The sequence below is a fragment of the Mesoplodon mirus genome (assembly GCF_964341445.2).
Source record: "Mesoplodon mirus genome assembly, chromosome: 8".
Taxonomy (NCBI): domain Eukaryota; kingdom Metazoa; phylum Chordata; class Mammalia; order Artiodactyla; family Ziphiidae; genus Mesoplodon; species Mesoplodon mirus.
Genome location: NC_138984.1, coordinates 86,523,086 through 86,545,165, shown reverse-complemented (window position 1 = coordinate 86,545,165; position 22,080 = coordinate 86,523,086). Strand labels below are relative to the sequence as shown.

The window sequence follows — 22,080 nt, the reverse complement described above, 5'->3', positions numbered from 1 at the left end:
GACTATTTTTTAAAAGTTATCTTTAAAAGAGAAAGATTTTGATCATTACATATGAGAAACCTGCTTCACAAAATGGATATCTTCCTACTTACTCAGTTAAGTGATATCAACAGATGATTACCTAAGATGAAAAACTTCCATTTGTATGCAAAAAGTACTTAATTTGTTTTTTAAAAATGGTAAGCACTTAACATCATTAAAATTGATATCCAACTTCTTGGTTGGGATGAGCCACATTTAAGACAATCAACACGCCAGCAAGCATTTGGGACATCCTAAAATAACCTTAATGTAATGTAATCTTCTAAGGGTCTGTTTGTGGTTTAACTTTTTTATAACAATACTTTTTTGTTATAAACATATTCACGGGCTTCCCTGGTGGCGCAGTGGTTGAGAGTCCGCCTGCCGATGCAGGGGACACGGGTTCGTGCCCCGGTCCGGGAGGATCCCACATGCCGCGGAGCGGCTGGGCCCGTGAGCCATGGCCGCTGAGCCTGCGCGTCCGGAGCCTGTGCTCCGCAACGGGAGAGGCCGCAACAGTGAGAGGCCCGTGTACCGCAAAAAACAAACAAACAAAAACCAAAAACATATTCACAAATCTGAAAAAATGCTTTGTCAGACCGTGTTTCCCAGTGATGCGCCTGGTCAGGTTCTATGGAGCAGAGAGCTGTTTTGCTCTCTCCATTTTCTCTTCCTGTTCTCTCACAGGTGGCCTCTTTCACACGCAAATTTACCTCTTTTGGCCCTCATCTCAGCATCACCATACGCAAGCTCTTTCACCTCTTTACCTAGCTCTTCCTACTCTTCTGTCTCCTTGTATACAGACTCCCTCACCCTCAAGGTCTTACATATTTATTTTCTCTTCAACGATGTGATCCTTTCTCCCTCTTTCCCCCACACCCCTTCGCTCTCACTTTCATCTTCCCCCCGACTCCTCAGCCCTCTCCTCTCTCCTCTCACACACTCGAACGACTCCTTTCCTGGGTCCTGGTTCGGGCAAGGACTGTTGGTTAGAAAATCTGCCAAGGTGGCTGAGGAGATAATTGGGGCAAGGGTGGGGATGCAGACGCACGGATGCTGGGCATGAGGAGACCAGGTGGTCAGCCAGGGTTTCCCAGGCCCCTGTGGCAGGAGGGGGTAGGCCTGAACTAAAGGCTGGGGCCGCCAAAGCAGGGGACAAAGGCCGAGTCCTGCTGCTCGCCAGCCGGAGCACACGCACTTCAGCCACCCAGAAACACTCTGTGGCCTGGATGGGGTCTGAGAGTTGCCAGTTGGACATACTGACCTAGACAACCAATTAAGCCATGTTCAAGGTCTGCTGAACAGAACAGTCTTTTAAACTAGGCTAAATCCCCTCTTCAGGGTTGCTGATTTTTCTCCCCCTAAATTTTCCAGATTTATAATCATAGTAAGAACTAGAAGACAAATCAGACAAGGATACTGAGAAATCTGATGTACACTGAACATTAGAGTTAATGTACTTTTGGAAACAAACCAGGTGCCTCTGGTGAACACCGAGGGATCGTAGGTATGCTTGATGAGAATCTGTGCTGGGAAGGAATTTAAGATCAAGGTCAGGAATGATTAATATGCATGAAGGAAGTCATCAACATTTAAGGACAAGCAATATGAATCTCATTAAATCTTCAATCGCTTCCTATTGCCTGAAGGAATTGGCGATAGTCTAATGATTAAAGCAATAACATTAAAGTAGAAAACAGTATTAGAAAATTAATCTGACTTTTATAAAAGAAGCTAGCACAAAGCACCAATCCACCTAAGAGACTTGACAAGACTCTCCTCAGCAGCTGTGATTTTTCTCTACTGGTGAAAGAGACTTCTGGGGGCTTTCTTTTTTTTAATCGAGGTAATTGATAATCTTTCACACGCTTCCCAGTGGGCCATCGTACTGCTGTCTGGCTGTTTGTCATGTCTCCCACTTACTCACTGTATCACCAGAACGCACCTCCCTCGGCCCCAGCCTTCTCCTGCTGTGTCGCTCACTCACATTTCTGATTGCAGCACCCCTGTGCTCACTCGGCAATACCCTGAACAGCTGCTATTCACGGAGCATAAAGTAGGGGAGAAATGACAGAAGACAACAGAGAGGAGCTGTTTTTGTAACATCAATTCTTAGAGGGGCTGGTTTTCAGCTGGACCAGCCAGTTGGCAGGGAGTCCGGTGAGGGTGTTCTTTTCATCTGTGACCTATTTCTATTTGATCTTATAGGAAAATCACAATCTTACTGATGACAGAGACAGGGTATGTGATGCCCCAAATTCAGAATTATCACAATGCTGAATAGAAGGATAAACAAGTGTGATGTGCAGACTCCAAATGTGAGAGATAAAAGGACCTCAAATGTTAATTTTCCTAAGTTAATATTTCAGTAATTAATAAGCTTTGTCTTGTAGATGTGGAAGGAATTTTTAGAAATCATGGTCCTATTACTAGTAGCCCTCCTTAGGGAAAAAGTCATTTTAGAAATGCCAATTCTATCTAAATGGTGGACTGTGAGTGACTTTTACTTTCTTCTTTATACTTTTTTTTGTTTTTGTTTTTGTTTTGGTGGCACCACTCAGCTTGGGGGATCTTAGTTCCCCGACCAGGGATTGAACCCAGGCCACGGCAGTGTAAACGCCGCGTCCTAACCACTGGACCGCCAGGGAATTCCCTCTTCTTTATACATTTTTATAATATCTCTTAAAAAAAATAAATTTATTTGTTTTTATTTTTGGCCGCGTTGGGTCTTCATTGCTGCACGTGGGCTTTCTCTAGTTGCGGCAAGTGAGGGCTACTCTTCGTTACAGTCTGTGGGCTTCTCATTACAGTGGCTTCTCTTGTTGCGGAGCACGGGCTCTAAGCGCGTGGGCTTCAGTAGTTGTGGCATGTGGGCTTCAGTAGTTGTGGCTCACAGGCTCTAGAGCGCAGGCTCAGTAGTTGTGGCTCACGAGCTTAGTCGCTCCGCAGCATGTGGGATCTTCCCGGACCAGGGCTCGAACCTGTGTCCCCTGCATTGGCAGGCGGGTTCTTAACCACTGAGCCACCAGGGAAGCCCCACTTTTATAATATCTTAATATTTCCACTATGAATACAGTTGACCACTGAACAACCTGGGGGTTAAGGGTGCTGACCCTCCTCGCAGGAGAACATCTGCAAATAAATAGTCAGCCTTCAGTATCTGTGGACCATGTAGCACTGCAGTATTTACTATCAAAAAAAAATCCATGTATAAGTGGACCCATGCAGGTCAAATCCGTGTGGTTCAAGGGCCAACTGTAGTTATTAAGGGCTTATTATTAAGAACTGTGTGGTAGCCAAGGTGGTCGCCAATGACCCAGCCTCCTGGCATCCACACCCTGGTCCGCTACACTGTGCTGGTCTGTGGGAGCAGGGGGAAGGGATGCCACTTCTGAAATTAGGTTATAAAAGACTGTGGCTTCTGCCACAGTGGGCACTCTGGTACCCTCCTTGGATCACCAGTCTGGAAGAAACAGGCTGCCATGTTGTGAGCAGTCCGATGGAGAGACACAGGTGGCAAGAAAGTGGCCTTCACGAGGAACTGAGGCCGGCCAAGAACCATGTGAGTGAGCTTGGCAGCGGGTCGTCCAGCCCCAGTCAAGTGCTGGGATGACTACAGCTCCCACCAATAGCTCAACTACAACCTCGTGAGAGCTCCTAAGCCATAGGCCCCCAGCTAAGCTACACCCAGATTCCTGCCCCTCAGAAACTGTGACATAGTGTTTGTCATTTGGGGTAATTTGTTACACAGCAGTAGGTAACTAATACAGCTGCACAGGTATTATTTCTTTAATCTTCATAATAGCCTAGTGAGGTAAGTACTTGTCTCAACTCCATTTTAAAAACGAAGAAACTGAAGCCTGAATAGGTTAACATGCCCAAGGTTCCACAACTAGTAAGCAGCAGCAGCAGGATTCGAACCTAAGGAGCCTGATTTGACAACCCACACTCTTAGCCTGTGTTTATACAGCCTTCCTTGTATTACTTTTATAATCAGAAAATATATTTTCAAAGTATTTTCGTTCATAGAAAAAGGAATTCCCACTCGTCCTTCACTCCTGTTGTAGAAGTAGAGATACTCTCACCCCTTCCAAGGGGAATTTTCCCCCTTCTCCTCCTTCTATTCCTTTTCACCTCTTTCAGGTCTGCTCTCTCTCCAGGAAGCCCCCTGCTCTCCAGAATTTCCCGTGGTCCTTTTTCCTTACCAGTTGTCTTTCTTCCCTCTGCGTCTAAACATAGCCAGAACCTCTATGTGAAAACCAAAAGGTACGTCCACACAAAACTTGTACACAAATGTCCACAGCAGCATTATTTGTAAGAGTCAAAAAGTGGATATAACCCAAATGTCCAACAATTGGTGACTGGATAGACAAAATGTGATATCCCATTCAGTAGAATATTATTTGGCAATTAAAAAAGGGATGAAGTACTGATACATGCTTCAACATGAATAAACCTTGAAAACACAGTCCTAAGTGAAAGAAGCCAGTCATAGAAGACCACACATTATGTGATTACACGTATTTGAAATGTCCAGAATAGGAAATCTATAAAGCCAGAAAGCTGATTAGTGGTTACCTAGGGCTGGTGAGGATAGGGGGATTGGAGAGTGACTACTAATGGGTAAGAGGTTTCTTTCAGGGGTGATGAAAATATAAAATTGATGGTGGTGATGGTTGCACAACTCTGAATACACTAAATACCACTGAATTGTAAACTTTAAATAGGTGAATTGCATGGTCTGTGAATTATATCTTGATGAAGTTGTTATTTAAAAAGAGAACCAAGAATCTCCACACTTCTCTGCAGCCACCACCATCACTTTTCATCTCTCCTTCCACTGCTAAAATTTTGGTCTAAGTCTCTATGACCTCCAAGTGGCCAATTTCACTGACCCTTACTGAGTCATCCCAAAATTTCCTCCTGAGCCCCTTTTCTGACTAGGTTCTCTGTTTCTGCCAACTCCCTCTCTTCTGCTCTGACAGCTTCTCTCCTTCCTCAGGTCCCCTTTCTAATCACCAGGTCTTGATTCCTCCTTCTCTGTATCATTTCTCTTGCATCCATCTCTCCCTTTCCATCCTGCAGACAAGGCACTAATTCAGGCCCCCATCACTTTGTTTCCACCAATATTTCCCAAATGATACGATAGCTTTCCCTCTTCAATACATCCAGGGCACCACCAGCTGCAGGTTATTTCACTTATTTGTCAAAAACCTTCATCAGTCTCTGCTGCCTATAAGATAAACCCTAAGCCGACCTTCAACGTTCTCATCACCTGGCCCTAACCTGTATTTTTTTAAATTTTTTTTAATATTTATTTTTATTTTTGGCTGTGTTGTGTCTTCGTTGCTGTGTGCGGGCTTTCTCTACTTGCAGCGAGCAGGGGCTACTCTTCGTTGTGGTGCGCGGGCTTCTCATTGCGGTGGCTTTTCTTGTCGCGGAGCACAGGCTCCAGGCGCGTGGGCTTCAGTAGTTGTGGTGCGCGGGCTCAGTAGTTGTGGCTCGCGGGCTCTAGAGCGCAGGCTCAGTGGTTGTGGTGCACGGGCTTAGTTGCTCCGCGGCATGTGGGATCTTCCCGGGCTCGAACCCGTGTCCCCTGCATTGGCAGGAGGATTCTTAACGACTGCGCCACCAGGGAAGCCCTGTTTGCCTAACCTGTATTATTAATCTTCCTCTTCATAACTCTTCTACGCAAACTCTCAGCTCCAGCCAAACCCTCCATTCCAGAACCCTCTGAACAGGTCTTGACTTTTCCTGTATTCACATGGTTTCCCCACCACTGCCCTGCTTTACCCCCTTAGAAATGCCCCTCCCTCATCCCTCCGCCTCTCTGCTGACCACCTTACTCATCCTTCAAGGCCCAATTCTGTGAAGTGATCACTCCAGCCCCAAATTATCTTTCCTTCCTCTTTTGCCCAGAGCACTGTCATACTGTTTTGCATTGTTATAGGTATTAGGCTTCTTTCTCCAATTAAACTAAAAACCATCTAACCCAGTTCAGAAGTCACCTCCGTGGTGAAACTCCAGACTACTACCCCCAAATCTTCCAGTTCCTCACTTCTCATTCCCATTATACCTGTTCTTTGCTCTTGCTGGAAATTCTCGTCTTAGGACAACTCCTTTCCCCCCGACCCCCAAACTATCAGTCTCTTCCCTTTTTACTTCTACGCTCTAGATTATTCATTGTAATAATGAGCCCAGAAACAAACAAAATAGACAAGGTCCATGACCTTGGGAAACTTCCAGCCTAGGCTAGACTCTAGAATGCATTAATTCAACCCCCCTCTTGCTAACCCCCCACTCCCCTTTTCTCTTACTCCCTGGTCCTTCCAGTGCATCCATCTGGAAAATTCCAATCAATCCAACTATCTACCTTCACTCTTTTATACACACAGGATGATGCCCATTTGGAGAAAATCACACAGTGGCAATGAATGGGGTCACTACAGATACACGGTCTCTAATTTCACTTGGATCTCAACACTGCTGGGCAATCCTTCTATTATTCCTTATCATTTTTTCCTCCTATTTCCCAACCCCCTACCTCGTTTCATCTCTAATCTCTGCAAAAATGTACAGGAAGAAACAGAAGTAATTGGGGGACGAGGAGCTTCTTCAATTTTCTGTCTCCTCTTCCAGCTGAAAAACTATCTACAGGCACACCTATCATTTCCTCCATCCCTAAAGTCTGGTATCTTTACTCCTTTTCACACACATGCCTCAGTTGTCCCATTCAGGTAGTCCCCGAATCCTATACATTTTACTGCCAAAAGTAGCATCTCCAACTGGCTACTCCCTAGCTCTCACCCTACTTGCTTGCCATATTAAACCAGCCGAGCTCCCAGAAGGCTGCACAGGCTCTCTCCCCTCTCTCTGCCTTTGGACAAGAGGCCTCTCTGTTTCTAGACTCCTTGCACTGGAGGACTCAGCCTAGTCTTCTCCTCCTCTGTAAAGGTGAAGGCGCATCGGTCTCTACTGGATGATCCCATTGCATCATATGCTTACCTCTATCTGTGCATCCTTCTTATTCTGCTGCAAAACTGATTTACATGTTTGATTCCACCAAGGGCTGTGAACTGATGGAGGATGAGAACTGTGTATTCCAAGGCCAGTACAGTGTAAATGGCACATCCCCTGCTATCTAGTTTCCTTTTGTGTTTCCACAATACTTGGGTCAAATCTCCTCTTTCCCCATTAATTTGTGCATTATTGCTTTGTGATCAGAGGACGCAGTTTATACAATTTTTCTTTCTAGAACTTACTGAGGTTTTCAGTGGCATAACTTACCAACTTTTATCTTATTTCGTGTATATTTGTAAAAAAAAATCCTAATCCAAGGTATCAAATTTAATATTAAATCAAATTTACTAATTATAACATTCTGAAATCCAATAACCTTATTATGTCTACTTAAATTGACAAATTAGAGGCATGCTAGTTTCCTACTACGATTGCGGTTTTATCCATTTTTCCTTTTATTTTTAACAGCTCTTGCTTTATGTATTTTAACATGTTATTTGACTCATAAAGATTCATTATTAATAACATTATTGTATCACTATTAACTAGCCACTTTTCATTTATTCATTCAAAAAATCTTTATTGAGTGATTATTATGTGCCAGGCATTGTTCTAGGTCCTTGGGATACATCAGGGAAAAAAACAAACAAAAATTCTTCTCTTTGCCAAACTTATAGTCTATATATGTGGGGAGGTAGGCAACAGACAACATGACAAATAAGTAAGTCATACAGTGTGTTAGAAAGTGTTAAGTGCTATGAGTAGGGCCTTACAGGACATTATAAGGATTTTGGCTTTTACTCTGAGTGAAATAGGTTTTCAGCAAAGAAATGACATGATCTGACTTAACACTTTTAAAAGTTCAGTCTGGCTGCTGTGTTGAGAATCCAGTATAGGAGGGCAACGGTAGAAGCAGGGAGACCAGTAAGTGGTTACTGCAGTAATCCAGGTAAGATATGATAGTGACTCAGCTCAGGTTGGTGACAGTGGGGTGTCTAGAGATGCATTCTGGGTATATCTGGGTATATCTTCTGGGCTTCCCTGGTGGCGCAGTTGTTAAGAATCTGCCTGCCAATGCAAGGGACATGGGTTGGAGCCCTGGCCCGGGAAGATCCCACATGCCGCAGAGCAACTAAGCCCATGCGCTACAACTACTGAGCCCGCGTGCCACAACTACTGAAGCCTGCGCACCTAGAGCCCCTGCTCTGCAACGAGAAGCCACGACAATGAGAAGCCCGCACACCGCAACGAAGAGTAGCCCCCGCTCACTGCAACTAGAGAAAGCCCACATGCAGCAACGAAGACCCAACACAGCCAAAAATAAATAAATAAATAAATAAATTTATTTCTTTTTTTAAAAAAGGTAGATTCAATGGGATTTCTTGACAGATTGGATACGTGAGAGAAAGAAAGGAATTGGGGTTGATTTGAAGATTTATGGTCTGAGAAACTGACAGGATAAAAGTACCGACAACTAAGGTAGGGAAGTCTTTGGAGTGGAGCAAATTTTAGGGAAGAGATTACAAGTCCAGTTTTGGAGTTTTGAACATGTTGATTTCGACATTTGGAAATGTTAAGTAAGCAGATGGATGTATGAGTCTGGAATTTAGGAGAAAGGTCTTGGCTGAGGGCATAAACACGGGAGGCAACAGCTTAATGGGTTATTAGAGTCATATAACTAATGAGATCATTAAGGGGATAGTGAGGGTAGAAAGAGAAAAGGTCCATGAACCTCTCTGTCCTCTTTGATGCTTTTTGCCTTAAATTCTATTCTGTCTAGGGCTTCCCTGGTGGCGCAGTGGTTGAGAGTCCGCCTGCCGATGCAGGGGACACGGGTTCGTGCCCCGATCCCGGAAGATCCCACATGCCGCGGAGCGGCTGGGCCCGCGAGCCATGGCCGCGGAGCCTGTGTGTCCGGAGCCTGTGCTCCGCAACGGGAGAGGCCACAGCAGTGAGAGGCCCGCGTACAGCAAAAAAAAAAAAAAAAAAAAAAAAAAAAATTCTATTCTGTCTAATATTAATATTCTTACTTTGCTTTTCTCAATGGATAGTTCTCTATTGACACATTTGACCTTGGGTTAACTTTCTAGCTCTGTTCTCTTTGGAAACCTGGCAAATGTGGAAAGTCAGCCAGGATACTGAGTAATATCACCTACGGTAAAAATGACTCCAGTTTGATAAACTTCATCTAGACTATGAATAAATTATAAATATCTGGTGATAAGGAATTCCCTGGCGGTCCAGTAGTTAGGACTCCATGCTTTCATTGCTGAGGTGCAGGTTCAATCCCTGGTCAGGGAACTAAGATCCCAAAAGCAGCGTGGGCAGCCCCCCAAAAAATTTTTTTTAAATAAATTTACTTATTTATTTATTTTTGGCTGTGTTGGGTCTTCGTTGCTGCACACGGGCTTTCTCTAGTTGCGGTCAGCGGGGGTTACTCTTTGTTGTGGTGCGCGGGCTTCTCATTGCAGTGGCTTCTCTTGTTGCGGAGCACGGGCTCTAGGCGCACGGGCTCAGTAGTTGTGGCACACAGGCTCAGTAGTTGTGACTTGCGGGCTCTAAACCACAGGCTCAGTAGTTGTGGCTCACGGGCTTAGTTGCTCCGCAGCATGTGGGATCTTCCTGGACCAGGGCTCGAACCTGTGTCCCCTGCAGGCGGATTCTTAAATGAAGCCCAATGGCCTTTTTTTTTTTTTTTTTTTTTTTTGCGGTACGCGGGCCTCTCACTGTTGTGGCCTCTCCCGTTGTGGAGCACAGGCTCTGGACGCGCAGGCTCAGCGGCCATGGCTCACGGGCCTAGCCGCTCCGTGGAATGTGGGATCTTCCCAGACCGGGGCATGAACCTGTGTCCCCTGCATCGGCAGGCGGACTCTCAACCACTACGCCACCAGGGAAGCCTGGCAGGCAGATTCTTAACCACTGCACCACCAGGGAAGTCTAAAAAATTTTCTTAAATAAATAAATAAATATCTGGTGATAAGTGATACTTGTTGTGTGTGGTGACTCCAAGTTTTGTGGGAGATATTTTGTGACTGCCTGCCTGCATGTACTACCTATAAGTTGTTCTTTAGGTTTTCCACTGAAAATTAATTGCTGCTGGCTCTTAGGTATTACATAGTGTTCTAGTTAATACTGCTTTGTAACGAGTTACCCAAAAGTTAACAGTGTTTTAACAGAACTAATAATTTTATTATGCTCATTGATTATTTGCATCGGGAATTTGGAAATGAATGTCTGAGGCTGCATGATATCTGAGGCCCTGAGTAAAGAAGAAGACTTGGCTGGGGATGACTCTAGGGCTGAGGGCTGGAACCATCTGAAGGCTCATTCACATGTCTGGTGCCTGCAATGGGATGACTCAAAGATTAGGTCTCCTGACTGGATAACTTTCAAAGAACCTCTTCAAGTGGCTTGGCTTCCTCACAACACAGCAGCCCCAGGGTAGCTGGGTTTCTTACAAGGCAGCTGAAGCTCCCAGCATGACTGTTCTAGTGAACAAAGCAGAAGCTGCATCTCCTTTTATGACAGCCTTGAAAGTCACACAGCATCACCTCCCCAATTCTCTTTTGGTTGAAGTAGTCACAAGACAGTCTAGACTCAAGGGGAGGGGACACAGGTTCGAGCCCTGGTCCGGAAGATCGCACGTGCCGTGAAGCAACTAAGTGAGACCCCACTTCTCAGTGGGAGGGGTATCAAAGAATATTGATATTCTAAGGGAGATGCTATTTGTTTTTCAAATCATCTTACTTCGAGAAATTAATGAAAGTCACGCGTATTTTCCTTCAGGAAAGTGTCCATATAGACAAAATTTTGCATGTATTGGAGGAGTTCATCTTCTTCCTTCCCACTGTATTCAAGAAACAGCCTTAGATTGTCTCGATTCATTGACACGTATGCCATCAAGAGGGACTCTAGGGCTTCCCTGGTGGCGCAGTGGTTGAGAGTCCGCCTGCCGATGCAGAGAACGCGGGTTCGTGCCCCGGTCCGGGAAGATCCCACGTGCCGCAGAGAGGCTGGGCCTGTGAGCCATGGCCGCTGAGCCTGCGTGTCCAGAGCCTGTGCTCCACAACGGGAGAGGCCACAACAGTGAGAGGCCCGCGTACCGCAAAAATAAAAAAATAAAAAAAAAGAGGGACTCTATATCCCCTTCCCTGAATCTGGGCTTCCTTGTAATTGCTTCAACCAATGGAGAATATCTGCTAAAAGGAAAGGGACATTTCTTGTGCTAGATACTTTCACAGGTTCTCCCACTTAATTTCTTAATTTTCATTTAACTTAGATAATTTTATACCCTTTCTTTTTTTTGAAAACAGGTGAAGAAAGTGAAATTCAGAAAGGTTAAGTTGTTTTTTTTAATAGACATAGTTTTTAGAGCAGCTTTAGGTTCACAGAAAAGTTGAGTGGAAAATTACGTTACTTTTTAAATTCACGTGATAATAAGTTGTAGAGACAGGATCCAAAATCAAATCTTTACCAGTTGCTTTTTCTGATATATAATCACTCTCTAGATATTAAGAAGCATATTATTCTAAGCACAAGATCTGACATTTCACTAGATACAAAACTGAACCTCTTGCTGCAATGTGAAGGACTAACACTGTGGGACTCAACTTGGAACAAACACTGGAGGATGTTCAATCCTTTCTTACTCTATAATCTCCCACTTTAACATTGTTATAGTAAGAATTCCCTAAATTCATTTTTTTTTTTTTTTTTTTTTGCGGTACGCGGGCCTCTCACCGTTGTGGCCTCTCCCGTTGCGGAGCACAGGCTCCGGACGCGCAGGCTCAGCGGCCATGGCTCACGGGCCCAGCCGCTCCGCGGCATGTGGGGTTTTCCCAAACTGGTGCACGAACCCGTGTCCCCTGCATCGGCAGGCGGACTCTCAACCACTGCGCCACCAGGGAAGCCCGCTAAATTCATTTTTTTAAATGCTATTTCTGTCAATTGCTTTTGCTCTTCTTTCTATAATCTTTCAATCTTGCTTTAGGATTACACTTCCACACTGCGTGATCCTTTCATATACTTTCAGAAAATTAAGGAAGTAGATACCCAATTAAACATAAATCCACACAGTTCTAAACACAACTCATTGGTCACTTTTGGAGGATAAACTTGTTATTTTAAAAACTGGTAAATACAGAGAACAAATCAAACATTTAACTTTTCAGGATGAGGTCTATCAGGGTAATCAAATACTTGATGAGAAAGTTTCTTTCTGTAGATATCTTCTAGCTAATAAATGCAGAAGGAATGACTGAATTACCATTTTGCAAACTCTTAATGAGCTAATGGAGCCAAGTAATGATCGATCACCAGTGGCCACTAACATCACAAAAAGCAATACTCTAGGAAGTATTCTTGCCCAAAACAACAACAACAAAAAGTGTAACCTAAATCAAGTCAGGCCTTGGATCTAACTGCCAGTTAATAGAGGAACATTTTGGGGCTTCCCTGGTGGCGCAGTGGTTGAGAGTCTGCCTGCCGATGCAGGGGACACGGGTTCGTGCCCCGGTACGGGAGGATCCCACATGCCACAGAGTGGCTGGGCCCGTGAGTCATGGCCGCTGAGCCTGCGCGTCCGGAGCCTGTGCTCCGCAACGGGAGAGGCCACAACAGTGAGAGGCCCACGTACCGCAAAAAAAAAAAAATATATATATATAGAGAGAGAGAGGAACTAAATGACTCCACTGGAAATACAGTCAGCAAAATCCAGAATGTGGAAAGCTCCGTTAGGGCAGACTGCTGAGTCAGTTGCTTCAACAAATAAATTTCAAGAAAAAAAACTGGGAAAATAAACTTACTGAATAAAAAAAAAAACTGACATCCTCTTCTAGCCATGTTGGCATAACTGGTACTAGAATTCCTTCCTGCCTTAAATGACTAGACAACTAGACAAAACGTGAAGGAGCTATTTTTTGGCATTGGCTGCTGAACAATGTAGGACAGTGAACCTTGAGGGTAAAGAAGTACATAAGGTGAGCCCAGATTGGCTCCAGTGTTCTGCCTGGGGAAACCGTCCCAAATGTGGCCTTGGGAGATGGAGCCCAAGCCAAGCACAGCCCCTCACTGTTTACTTAGGGAGGCAGAGAGCAGAGGGCTGCCTGCTGAAGCAGCTGGAATTTGTGCGGTACTGAGGGTTCTGGGAAACAGAGAGGCGCGAGGCCTACCGGACAGCGGCTGGTGCAAGGCTGAGAGCTGAATAGAGATTCCAGACGTTGCAGGGCTGGGAGAAGTTGAAGTCTTAGCCCAACCCGAGTAGACAGACCTCACTGAGCCCCACAGGCATTCAACTGGGACCAGAAAGATCAACTGGGCCCTCAGTGGAATAAGAACCACGCACATGCAGAGCAAGGGTGGGCAAATTAAGACCTGTGAGCCAAACCCGGCTCACTGTCTTTCTTATAAATAAAATTTTATTGGAATATAGCTATGCTCATTTGTTTATATACTGTCTATGCTGCCTTTGTACTATATTAGCAGACTTGAGTAGTTGCAGTAGAGACGATAGGGCCCACAGAAGTTTAAGGTATTTACTATCTGGCCCTTTATAGAAAAAGTTTGCTAAACTCTGCACTAGAGTAAGAACCACACTCTAGTACTAAGAGCAAAACAAACAGATCCACCCTACCAAAGAAGAAAACCATGCCTGGCAGAACAGCATAATCTCCACAAGGTATTATCCTCTTGGGAAGAATATACAATTACCTATATGAAGAACAGAAAAATGTGATCCACAGTCAAGAAAATAAAGTCAATAAAACAGAAAAAGACCCTGAGATCACCCAGATGACAGATTAACAGATAAGGACTTTAAAGCAGCTGTTATAAATATGTATGTACAAGTACTTAAAGGAAAAGATGGACGTGAGTAAACAGCTGGGAAACCTCAACACAGAAATGGAAACTATAAGAAAAGAACCAAATGTAAATTCTAGAACTGATAAGTGCAATATATGAAGAAATTTTAAAGGCTCCTGGCTTTTGGAGATACATAATGAAAAATCTACAGATGAAATTATATATCTGAGATGTGCTTCAAAATAATCCAGCTTGGGGAGGGGAAGTGGCTGGGGGTAAAGATGAAACAAGAGCTGCCATAAATGGATGACTATTGTAACTAGGTGATGGGTATGTACTACTCTCTCCACTTTTCTGTATGTTTGAAATTCTGCACATTCAAAAGCTAAAAAAGAAAATCCAATCTCTACAAGAAAAAACTGTTTTAACTGAAAAACAGGGTAATGTTCAAATGAAGCTTTGCATATATCTTATTCTCCTCCCATCTTGCCAAATTCCCAAAGATACATAGCATCCACTCTTCATTTTCAAAGATTCCCAATGCTTGGGGAAAGTGAACATTTCATAAAAACTGTGAATATTTATGTAGGTGAATGCCATTCTCTCTATCTTTCTCTCTCTTTCTTTCTCTCTCTCTCTGTATGTTCTACACTTTGACACACATGGATATATCAATATTTGATTTCACAAAATGAGATTATATGAAATTGCTCTATAACTTGCATTTTCCAAATAATATACGTTGTGAATATCATTCCATGTCAACAAATAGAGCTCAACATCTTTTTTTTTTTTTTGGTTAATGACTGCACAGCATTTATCATTGAGGGTCTACATGCCCTGTACTGTGTATTAAAGTTCATAATTTCAATGGGAGACAGGAACTATGCATTATAGAAAGCTATTTCAAGCAGAGGGAAAACATAAGAGCACACATGGCTTGAGGGACAAGTCTGACTTTAGGGAATTCAGGGTCATGATTTGATTGTGAAGTATGCTTTAATTTATGTAGTAACAAGCCATATCATAACAGAGTTTATTTGTATTTGTATTAAGGTACTTGTTAAAAAAATCATATAGTAAAAATCCATCTCCATTCTCAGCTATCAACACGAAGAGTTTAAGTCACAGGAAGCTCCTTATTAATAGTATTGATATTTTCCAAATCATCCATGGCCTGCATCCCAAAAGCTGATTTCTAAGTTGGTTTGATGAAACTGAGGATACATTTTCCTACTGAAGCTATACAAAACAGTAAGGATCTCAGGTCAGTTGACAAAAGTTTAAAGTACCTAATTTATGGTGTAAAATAGCCCCTCCCCTACCTGGAGGTTAAATTTTTGAAAAACCACTATCATAAGAAAATTCTTAGTGGAAGAATCTATGGCCTCAGAGTCACAGATGAACAAAAGCACTTGTAAAAGTTCGTACATTTGTTAAAAAAAAGACAAGAATAATAAAATATTAGTAGCATTATATGCATCTTAAATTACAGTAATGAGTATATGTAAGTAATTTCCAGTTACCATTCCTTGATCATGGAAATCTTAAAGGTGTTCATTTCCTATATTATAAATTACATAGACTTTTTGCTGTGTTGCAGAGAATATGCACAGTAAAAGAAATTTTTCCCTTGCGTCTGGTCCCATTCAAACATTTGATATCTTTTGTATTTGCTTGGTTGTTTTTTTCTTTTATACAGTTTTAAAAAAAAAGGTTTGGAAAATAAAAATGCTATCTTCTCAATGTATAAAATTCAAACACATCAATTATGAAGGAAGTAAAAATCAGTACAATCTCACCATCTGGAAATAACAGCTATGAACACTTGGGTGAGCATCATGCTAGATATTTCTTTGGGCATATATACATATAAGGAAACAAAGATACAAACTTTATGTAAGTGGGATTTACTGTTCTATACCAGCCTTTTCTCCTCTATGCATGTCCATGACTTTTTAAGTCTACAGTATATCTACATCATCTTTTTAATGGCTGTACAGCATGCCATTGCATGGATAAACTATAATTTATTTAGTCATTCTCTTACCAATGGACATTTCAGATTATGGTGAATATTTCCCAATTACCATTATTATAAAGTTACATTCTTATTTATCCATCTTTGTACACTCATCCTATTGTTCTCTCAGGATAAATTCCTAAAAGCAGAATTGTTAGGTAAAAAGTATGTATACCTTACACCTTGATACACATTGCCACACAGCCCTCTGGAAAAGGCAAACTATTTCACACACCCACCAACTGTGTCTTTCTTAGACTTTCTGCTGGACTTGCCCACAATCTGCCCCCTCTCCTCTCACTGGCATCAGTTCCCTCCACATGGACTGTGGAAGGACAGCAGGATAGTGATTAGGTCCAAGGGTTTACTTCCATCAGCTTCCTTCATCTCTCCCATGACTATACTGCTTAAACCTTAAGCACTTCTCTTTTAGATTTCTTCCCTTCCCCCTCCCAACCTCTTTTTTCTAATTATCTCCAATAAGTCTGACTCACAACTCAAATTACCTGGAATTCTCACAGTTGCCCAAAAAGGTATACAGAAGTAACACTGCCTTAAATTAATCTTGGAGGGAGATGGACTATAAAAGGGGGTGGGGGCAGGGAATAAAGTCACTAACTAGGCCGGTCATATGACAAAAACTGACATTTTGAGATAAATTATTCTTTAGGCCTACCATATAACTTTTGTGAACAAATGTTTCTACAGGAGGTTGCAGTCTGAAAGGTCTTTCATTTGGTTATGAAACTGAGTACTTACCATGTGCACACATTGTATGCCAGGTTTTGGGAAGACAGAGATGAAGAAGATAAGATTCTTGTCTCTAAGACGTTCCCATTCTAGCAAGGGAGATGTAGGTGTAAACAAATACTTTTCAGATAAGTGTGCATACTCTGATACAGGGTAATAAGTGTTGTGATAAAGGCATGCCCTGAGTGCTATGTAAGCAGACTGGGTTAGTTTAGCCTGGGCAGAGGCAAATACAGCTTCAAAGGAGAGATGGCATTTAAGCGTGGCCTTGAAGGATGAATGGTTTGCTGGGTGAAAAAAGACATTGCAGGCAAAGCAATTAAGGAGGTACACAATGGCAAACCTTAGCAGAGATATGAGGTTAGGAAACTGGCAGGACCTGAGGCTGAAAAGGTAAACTGAGGCCAGACTGAGATGGTCCTATCCTTTGATGCTGAGGGATTCAGACTATCCCAGCAATGAAGAGTCCCCAGAGGTTTTTTTAGTAGGGAAGCATCATAATCAGATCTGAATTTTAGAAAGACAGCTGGGTGTGGGGAAGAAGATGGACTGAGGTGGAGACCAGTTACAGGGGATGGTAAAGAATTATACCCAGACCATGCAGAAAACTGGAGGCATCCAAGAAATGGGATTTCCTGACTCACTGGACACAGACACTGAAGGCAGTGGTGGAGACCAAAAGCCCTTAAATACTTACACTTAGGTACTACCTGAATGGCGATGTCATTAATGGAGACAGAGTATATATGCGGAGAAGCAGATGTGCAGGAAAATATTCATTTCCATATTGGACTTGTTGAGCTTAAAGGGCCTGTGAGACATCTAGGAAAAGATACCTAACAGAGAGATGGCATTCAGACCTGATGCTCAGTTCCAGGAGATCCTCTGTTGATTTTTAAAAACTGACAGTCATTGAGGTAGGTAAATTTGATTGCTGACAACAAAGAGAGGAAACAGGGATGAGGGCTTAGAACAGAATCCTGGGGAACACTAATATTTAAAGACCTAGAAGTAGAAGAAGAGCCTAGTGGAAGTCTGGGAAAATCAGAGAAACAGGAGGCAAGCCAGGAGAGACTGGCTCATAAAAGGAACAAGAGTGTAAAAGAGAAAATATGCCCCCTTCTTTGCCTTCACCATTCCTTCCCATACTCACCGGGCAAAGGATCTTATGTGCCAGCTTCGAGAGCTGGAACAAAGATTCTAATAAAGTGGGAACTGGGAGTGAGAGATTAAGCAAGGAGAGCACTCCTGGGGCCCCAGGGTAGGGATTTTGCACGTGATCAGGGATTTAGTGTCAGTGCTAATACCAGGAGTACCTTCATCCCTAAAAGGCTCTTGTTACCTTCTCTCTACCTTCCAAGAGACTAATCCATCCTTTCCCCTTTCCAATGTCACTACTTATAGTTTCCACCCATCCCTTAGCCCATGATAGAAGAGAACAAATTTGGCCAAGCTGCAGGGCTTGCGGGATCTTGAGCGGGATCTTAATTCCCTGACCAGGGACTGAACCCATGTCCTCGGCAGTGAAAGCACCCAGTCCTAACCACTGGACTGACAGGGAATTCCTCAGAAGAAAACAAGTCTTAACAGCCTCTCAATTCAGTAAGCTCTTGAGCCAGGTACTATGCTTATAGATAGAGATATAGATAAGACACGGTTCCTGCTCAACAAGAATTAACAATCTAGTTAGGAGTGGGGATGGAGAGAGGAAGTAGGTAACTACTATACAGAGGGTGTACTGTGATTAAAGCTACAATGAGCTGGAGAGTCATGAGAGAAACCTTATGCCCTTCTTAAGGTTAAAAAATCTCTTCTGGGGCTTCCCTGGTGGCACAGTGGTTAAGAATCTGCCTGCCAATGCAGGGGACACGGTTTCGATCCCTGGTCCAGAAAGATCCCACATGCCGCGGAGCAACTAAGCCCGTGCGCCACAACTACAGACCCTGTGCTCTAGAGCCTGCGAGCCACAACTACTGAGCCTGCGTGCCCACAACTACTGAAGCCCGCGCACCTAGAGCCCGTGCTCCACAACAAGAGAAGCCACTGCAATGAGAAGCCCTCACACCACAACGAAGAGTAGCCCCCGCTCACCACAACGAGAGAAAGCTCACGCGCAGCAACGAAGACCCAACGCAGCCAAAAATAAATAAATTTTAAAAAAATCTCTTCTTCCCATTTTCCAAGAGGGAAAGGTGCACATAGATGCTGATGATAAATCCTGGCACATAAAGCCTTATAGTGGATTAATTTACATCAATCTAAAAGGGTGAAAAGGAGGAAGAGAGAAAAGAGAGGACTCTTCATAAATTTACCCTTCATTTTCAACCCTGGGGGGCGGAGAGCAGGTGGTACAGGACAACCTGTCTGCAATGCATAATAAAAGTGATTATGAATAGCCCATAAAGGGGCCTTTCCCTATCACTAAATCTCTTCCTGATGACATATTTTCCCTCCCTCTTCTAATCAGAAGATCCCCCTCTTCTAGTCAGAAGATAACCCTCTTGTGGGGTATAGTGGGATGGGTTACTATAGCTAGTTCTGTAATAGCTTTTTCCAAGACTGTCTGAACCACCATTTGTCAAAATCATAAGTGACAAAAAAGATGAATATGTTATTTCTATACTCTGCAAAGAGATTATATACATATGCATACATATATGTGTGTGTATATAACACGTGTGTGTGGGGGGGGGGGTTGGCTCCTCCTCTACCTTGACTATCTGCCCAGATCCTCTTCACCATTACCTGCAGTGCACAAAAAAGAAGTCCAAACACCATTATTTCTTGTCAAAAGAGGAAACAGAAGAAAAGTAACTTGATTAGTAAACAGAGTTTGGATTGGAACCCAGATCTTAAGAGATGTAAATTGGTGCTCTTTTCACAAGGCTGTACTCTCACACTGGCCTCCACTCTCCCTTCCATCCAGTCCAAAATACTGCCTACATCACCTTCCCTTTACACATCTCTCACCTCATATCTTCCTGTGGCTCCTTAGTCATCTCCACTAACACTGTATTACACTGAAAGACTGAGGTCTATCTGCCTACCAACCTCCTTCCTCTCTAAAACCATCTTCCTTTTTACTTCTCACACATGCTCATCATACTTGTCCTGTCTCATCTGAACTTTGCAAACTGATTTCTGTGAAGAGACCATGCCATGCAGGGCAGAAGAATGAGCACTTAAAAAAAAAAAAAAGAAAAGAAATCAGTGCCATGTTCAAATGCCCATTTTGCCTCTTACAATCTGTGCAATCTTAGTCTTATTACTTAACCTCTTTGTCTCACTTTTCTCATCAGCAGAGAATAATGCCTAACTCACTGGGTTTTAAAAGGTAGCTAGCATATGTTAGGTGCTTAACACAGTATCATGTACTTCAAAAGCACTTAATAAACTGTAGCTATTTACTGTGAAAATAATATTTGCTTCACAGGACTGTTGGTCCTACATGCCTGAAACCTAAATAGTCCTTGAAAATATTTTAATTCCCTTCTACCCCATCCCTGAAACAACTTCCTAGTTCTTTCCAACAAAGATTCAGAAACCGGTTCAAATCCAACAAAGATCCACCTGCAAAAGTATTTGCACATTTACTAAAATCTCACCACTCACACAAGAGTAACACCTACTGAAAGTTAGCCAGACAAAATTTCTCCTCTTCTTAACTTTAAGTCAATGGAAGAGAATAATCACATTTTGAAAGTTCCCCAAAAGACGTGTTGTATCATGCCAACGGATACAAATTGCTTTCTCTGCGGCAATTGGGTGTCCAGGCGCATTTCAGTTACTGTAGGTTCATCGCTCTGCCCCAGGAATAAAAAAGTTTGCTACAGCAATCACACAACTGACGTGGGCGAAGAAAACCTCAGACAATGTCCCATAAATCTCAAGGAGGGACTGCAAATAGATGCCACGCAGTGACGTGATCTAGGCAAGTGACAAATGAACACCTGTGGGTATGTTCCTGTGGCAATGTGTCATCGTGTGTCTGCGTGTGTCCGCAGAACTGAAAGCACATTCGTGTGCGCCGAGATGTCTGATCGCGGACGTGTACTCCTTTGAACCCGACTGCATAGCCAGTGAGCGACAGTGAGAAGCCCCGCGGGGCTGTCCTCCAGGTGCTTACCTCTACGGACGAGCAGGTGGACGCCGCCGGGCGCCGCCATGTTGGCGTCGGTCACGTGGCCGCGAGCTCTCGCCCCCACCCCCGCTCGCCCCGCCCCGCCCCGCCCGTTGGAGCCGTCCAGTCGCAGCCGTGCCGAAGACCGGAGGCGCCGAGGCCGCCGGAGGGGGAGTGCGCGTGCGCGGCGGGGGCTGACTGCGGGAGCCCAGGCGGCGGAGCGGCTCGGGCACTGGGGCCAGTAGGGGAACCTGCGGCCGGCCGAGCCCGCTCCGGCCGCGAGAGACGGGCTGCAGCCGCGGTTCGCGCGCTCGCTCTGAGCCCCCGCGCCCAGGTGGGATGGAAGAAGCCTGTCAGGTAAGCGTGGTATCCAATATTTGTAGCATCAACATTTTGGTCATGGAAACGTAAAGTTGGGAGGAAAAAATAAAGCACAATCTAGCGTTCAACATAGCACTTTGCATCGTCTGCCCTTTGTTGCAAATTATTTCCCTGGATTCGGTTGAAAGGTAAAATTTGGTTCAAAGTCACCAGCTGCCCCTTTGCTGTCCCAGAATCTACATTACTCAGCAGAGACAACAGACAAGACAGGATCTGTGTGCAGCTGCAAAATCTATTCTGAGTACCACAGTGGGTATATTCAGGGGACTTCTCCTTCCCCAAGGACACCTCGCGCTCAGCGGTATTAAGTGGAGTCTTAATCCTAAATTTGACTTTTAACAATGAGAGGATGACGTCTGCCAATTGCGCTGCCGAAAGATGAAGCCTACAGAAAGAAGGCCAGTTATGAATCAAGTGAGGGAGCTGATGTATCCCTAGTGATGACAGTGAATTTACCAAATTCGCTGTTCCTCTTATCTGCATTCTGGGGCAGATTTCCATTCTGTCATGGACCAGGTATTAATCATCTTGGTAGCTTGATACCCAGCAAAGAACCTGATATTCAAGGAATGTCTGGTGAAGGAATTGAACTCTGCATGGACCCAGTCAAACCAAGAATGTAACAGTCTCTAAATGCAGTAAAGATTGATAAGGATTCTTGGTGAACATGTGTGATGTCTCCTAATTAATATTTAAGAATTTAATTTAACTACACACTCCGTGAAAATCCCAGACAATTCAGAAATGATTTTTTTTGTGTGTGTGGTACGCGGGTCCCTCACTGCTGTGGCCTCTCCCATTGCGGAGCACAGGCTCCGGATGCGCAGGCCCAGCGGCCATGGCTCACGGGCCCAGCCGCTCCGCGGCACGTGGGATCTTCCCGTACCTGGGCACGAACCCGTGTCCCCTGCATCGGCAGGCGGACTCTCAATCACTGCACCACCAGGGAAACCCTCAGAAATGA

General features: G+C 43.9%; 1 protein-coding gene across 6 annotated transcripts in view; it reads right to left on the bottom strand.

The window, feature by feature from the left end:
* METAP1D (methionyl aminopeptidase type 1D, mitochondrial) overlaps nucleotides 1-20,812 on the bottom strand; it is an 80,832-nt gene extending 60,020 nt beyond the window's left edge. For 3 of the 6 annotated variants that reach the window (XM_082629998.1, XM_082629994.1, XM_082629999.1), the window contains exon 1: nucleotides 20,742-20,784. Coding sequence is in view for 1 of the 6 variants with exons in the window: in XM_082629996.1 (XP_082486122.1) it covers nucleotides 20,742-20,781 (40 nt within the window). In the remaining 5 variants the exon portion in view is untranslated. Of the gene's footprint in view, nucleotides 1-20,741 lie in introns of all 6 variants that reach the window. The other 3 variants (XM_082629997.1, XM_082629996.1, XM_082629995.1) reach the window with 3 other exon arrangements.
* Nucleotides 20,813-22,080: the final 1,268 nt, after the last annotated feature.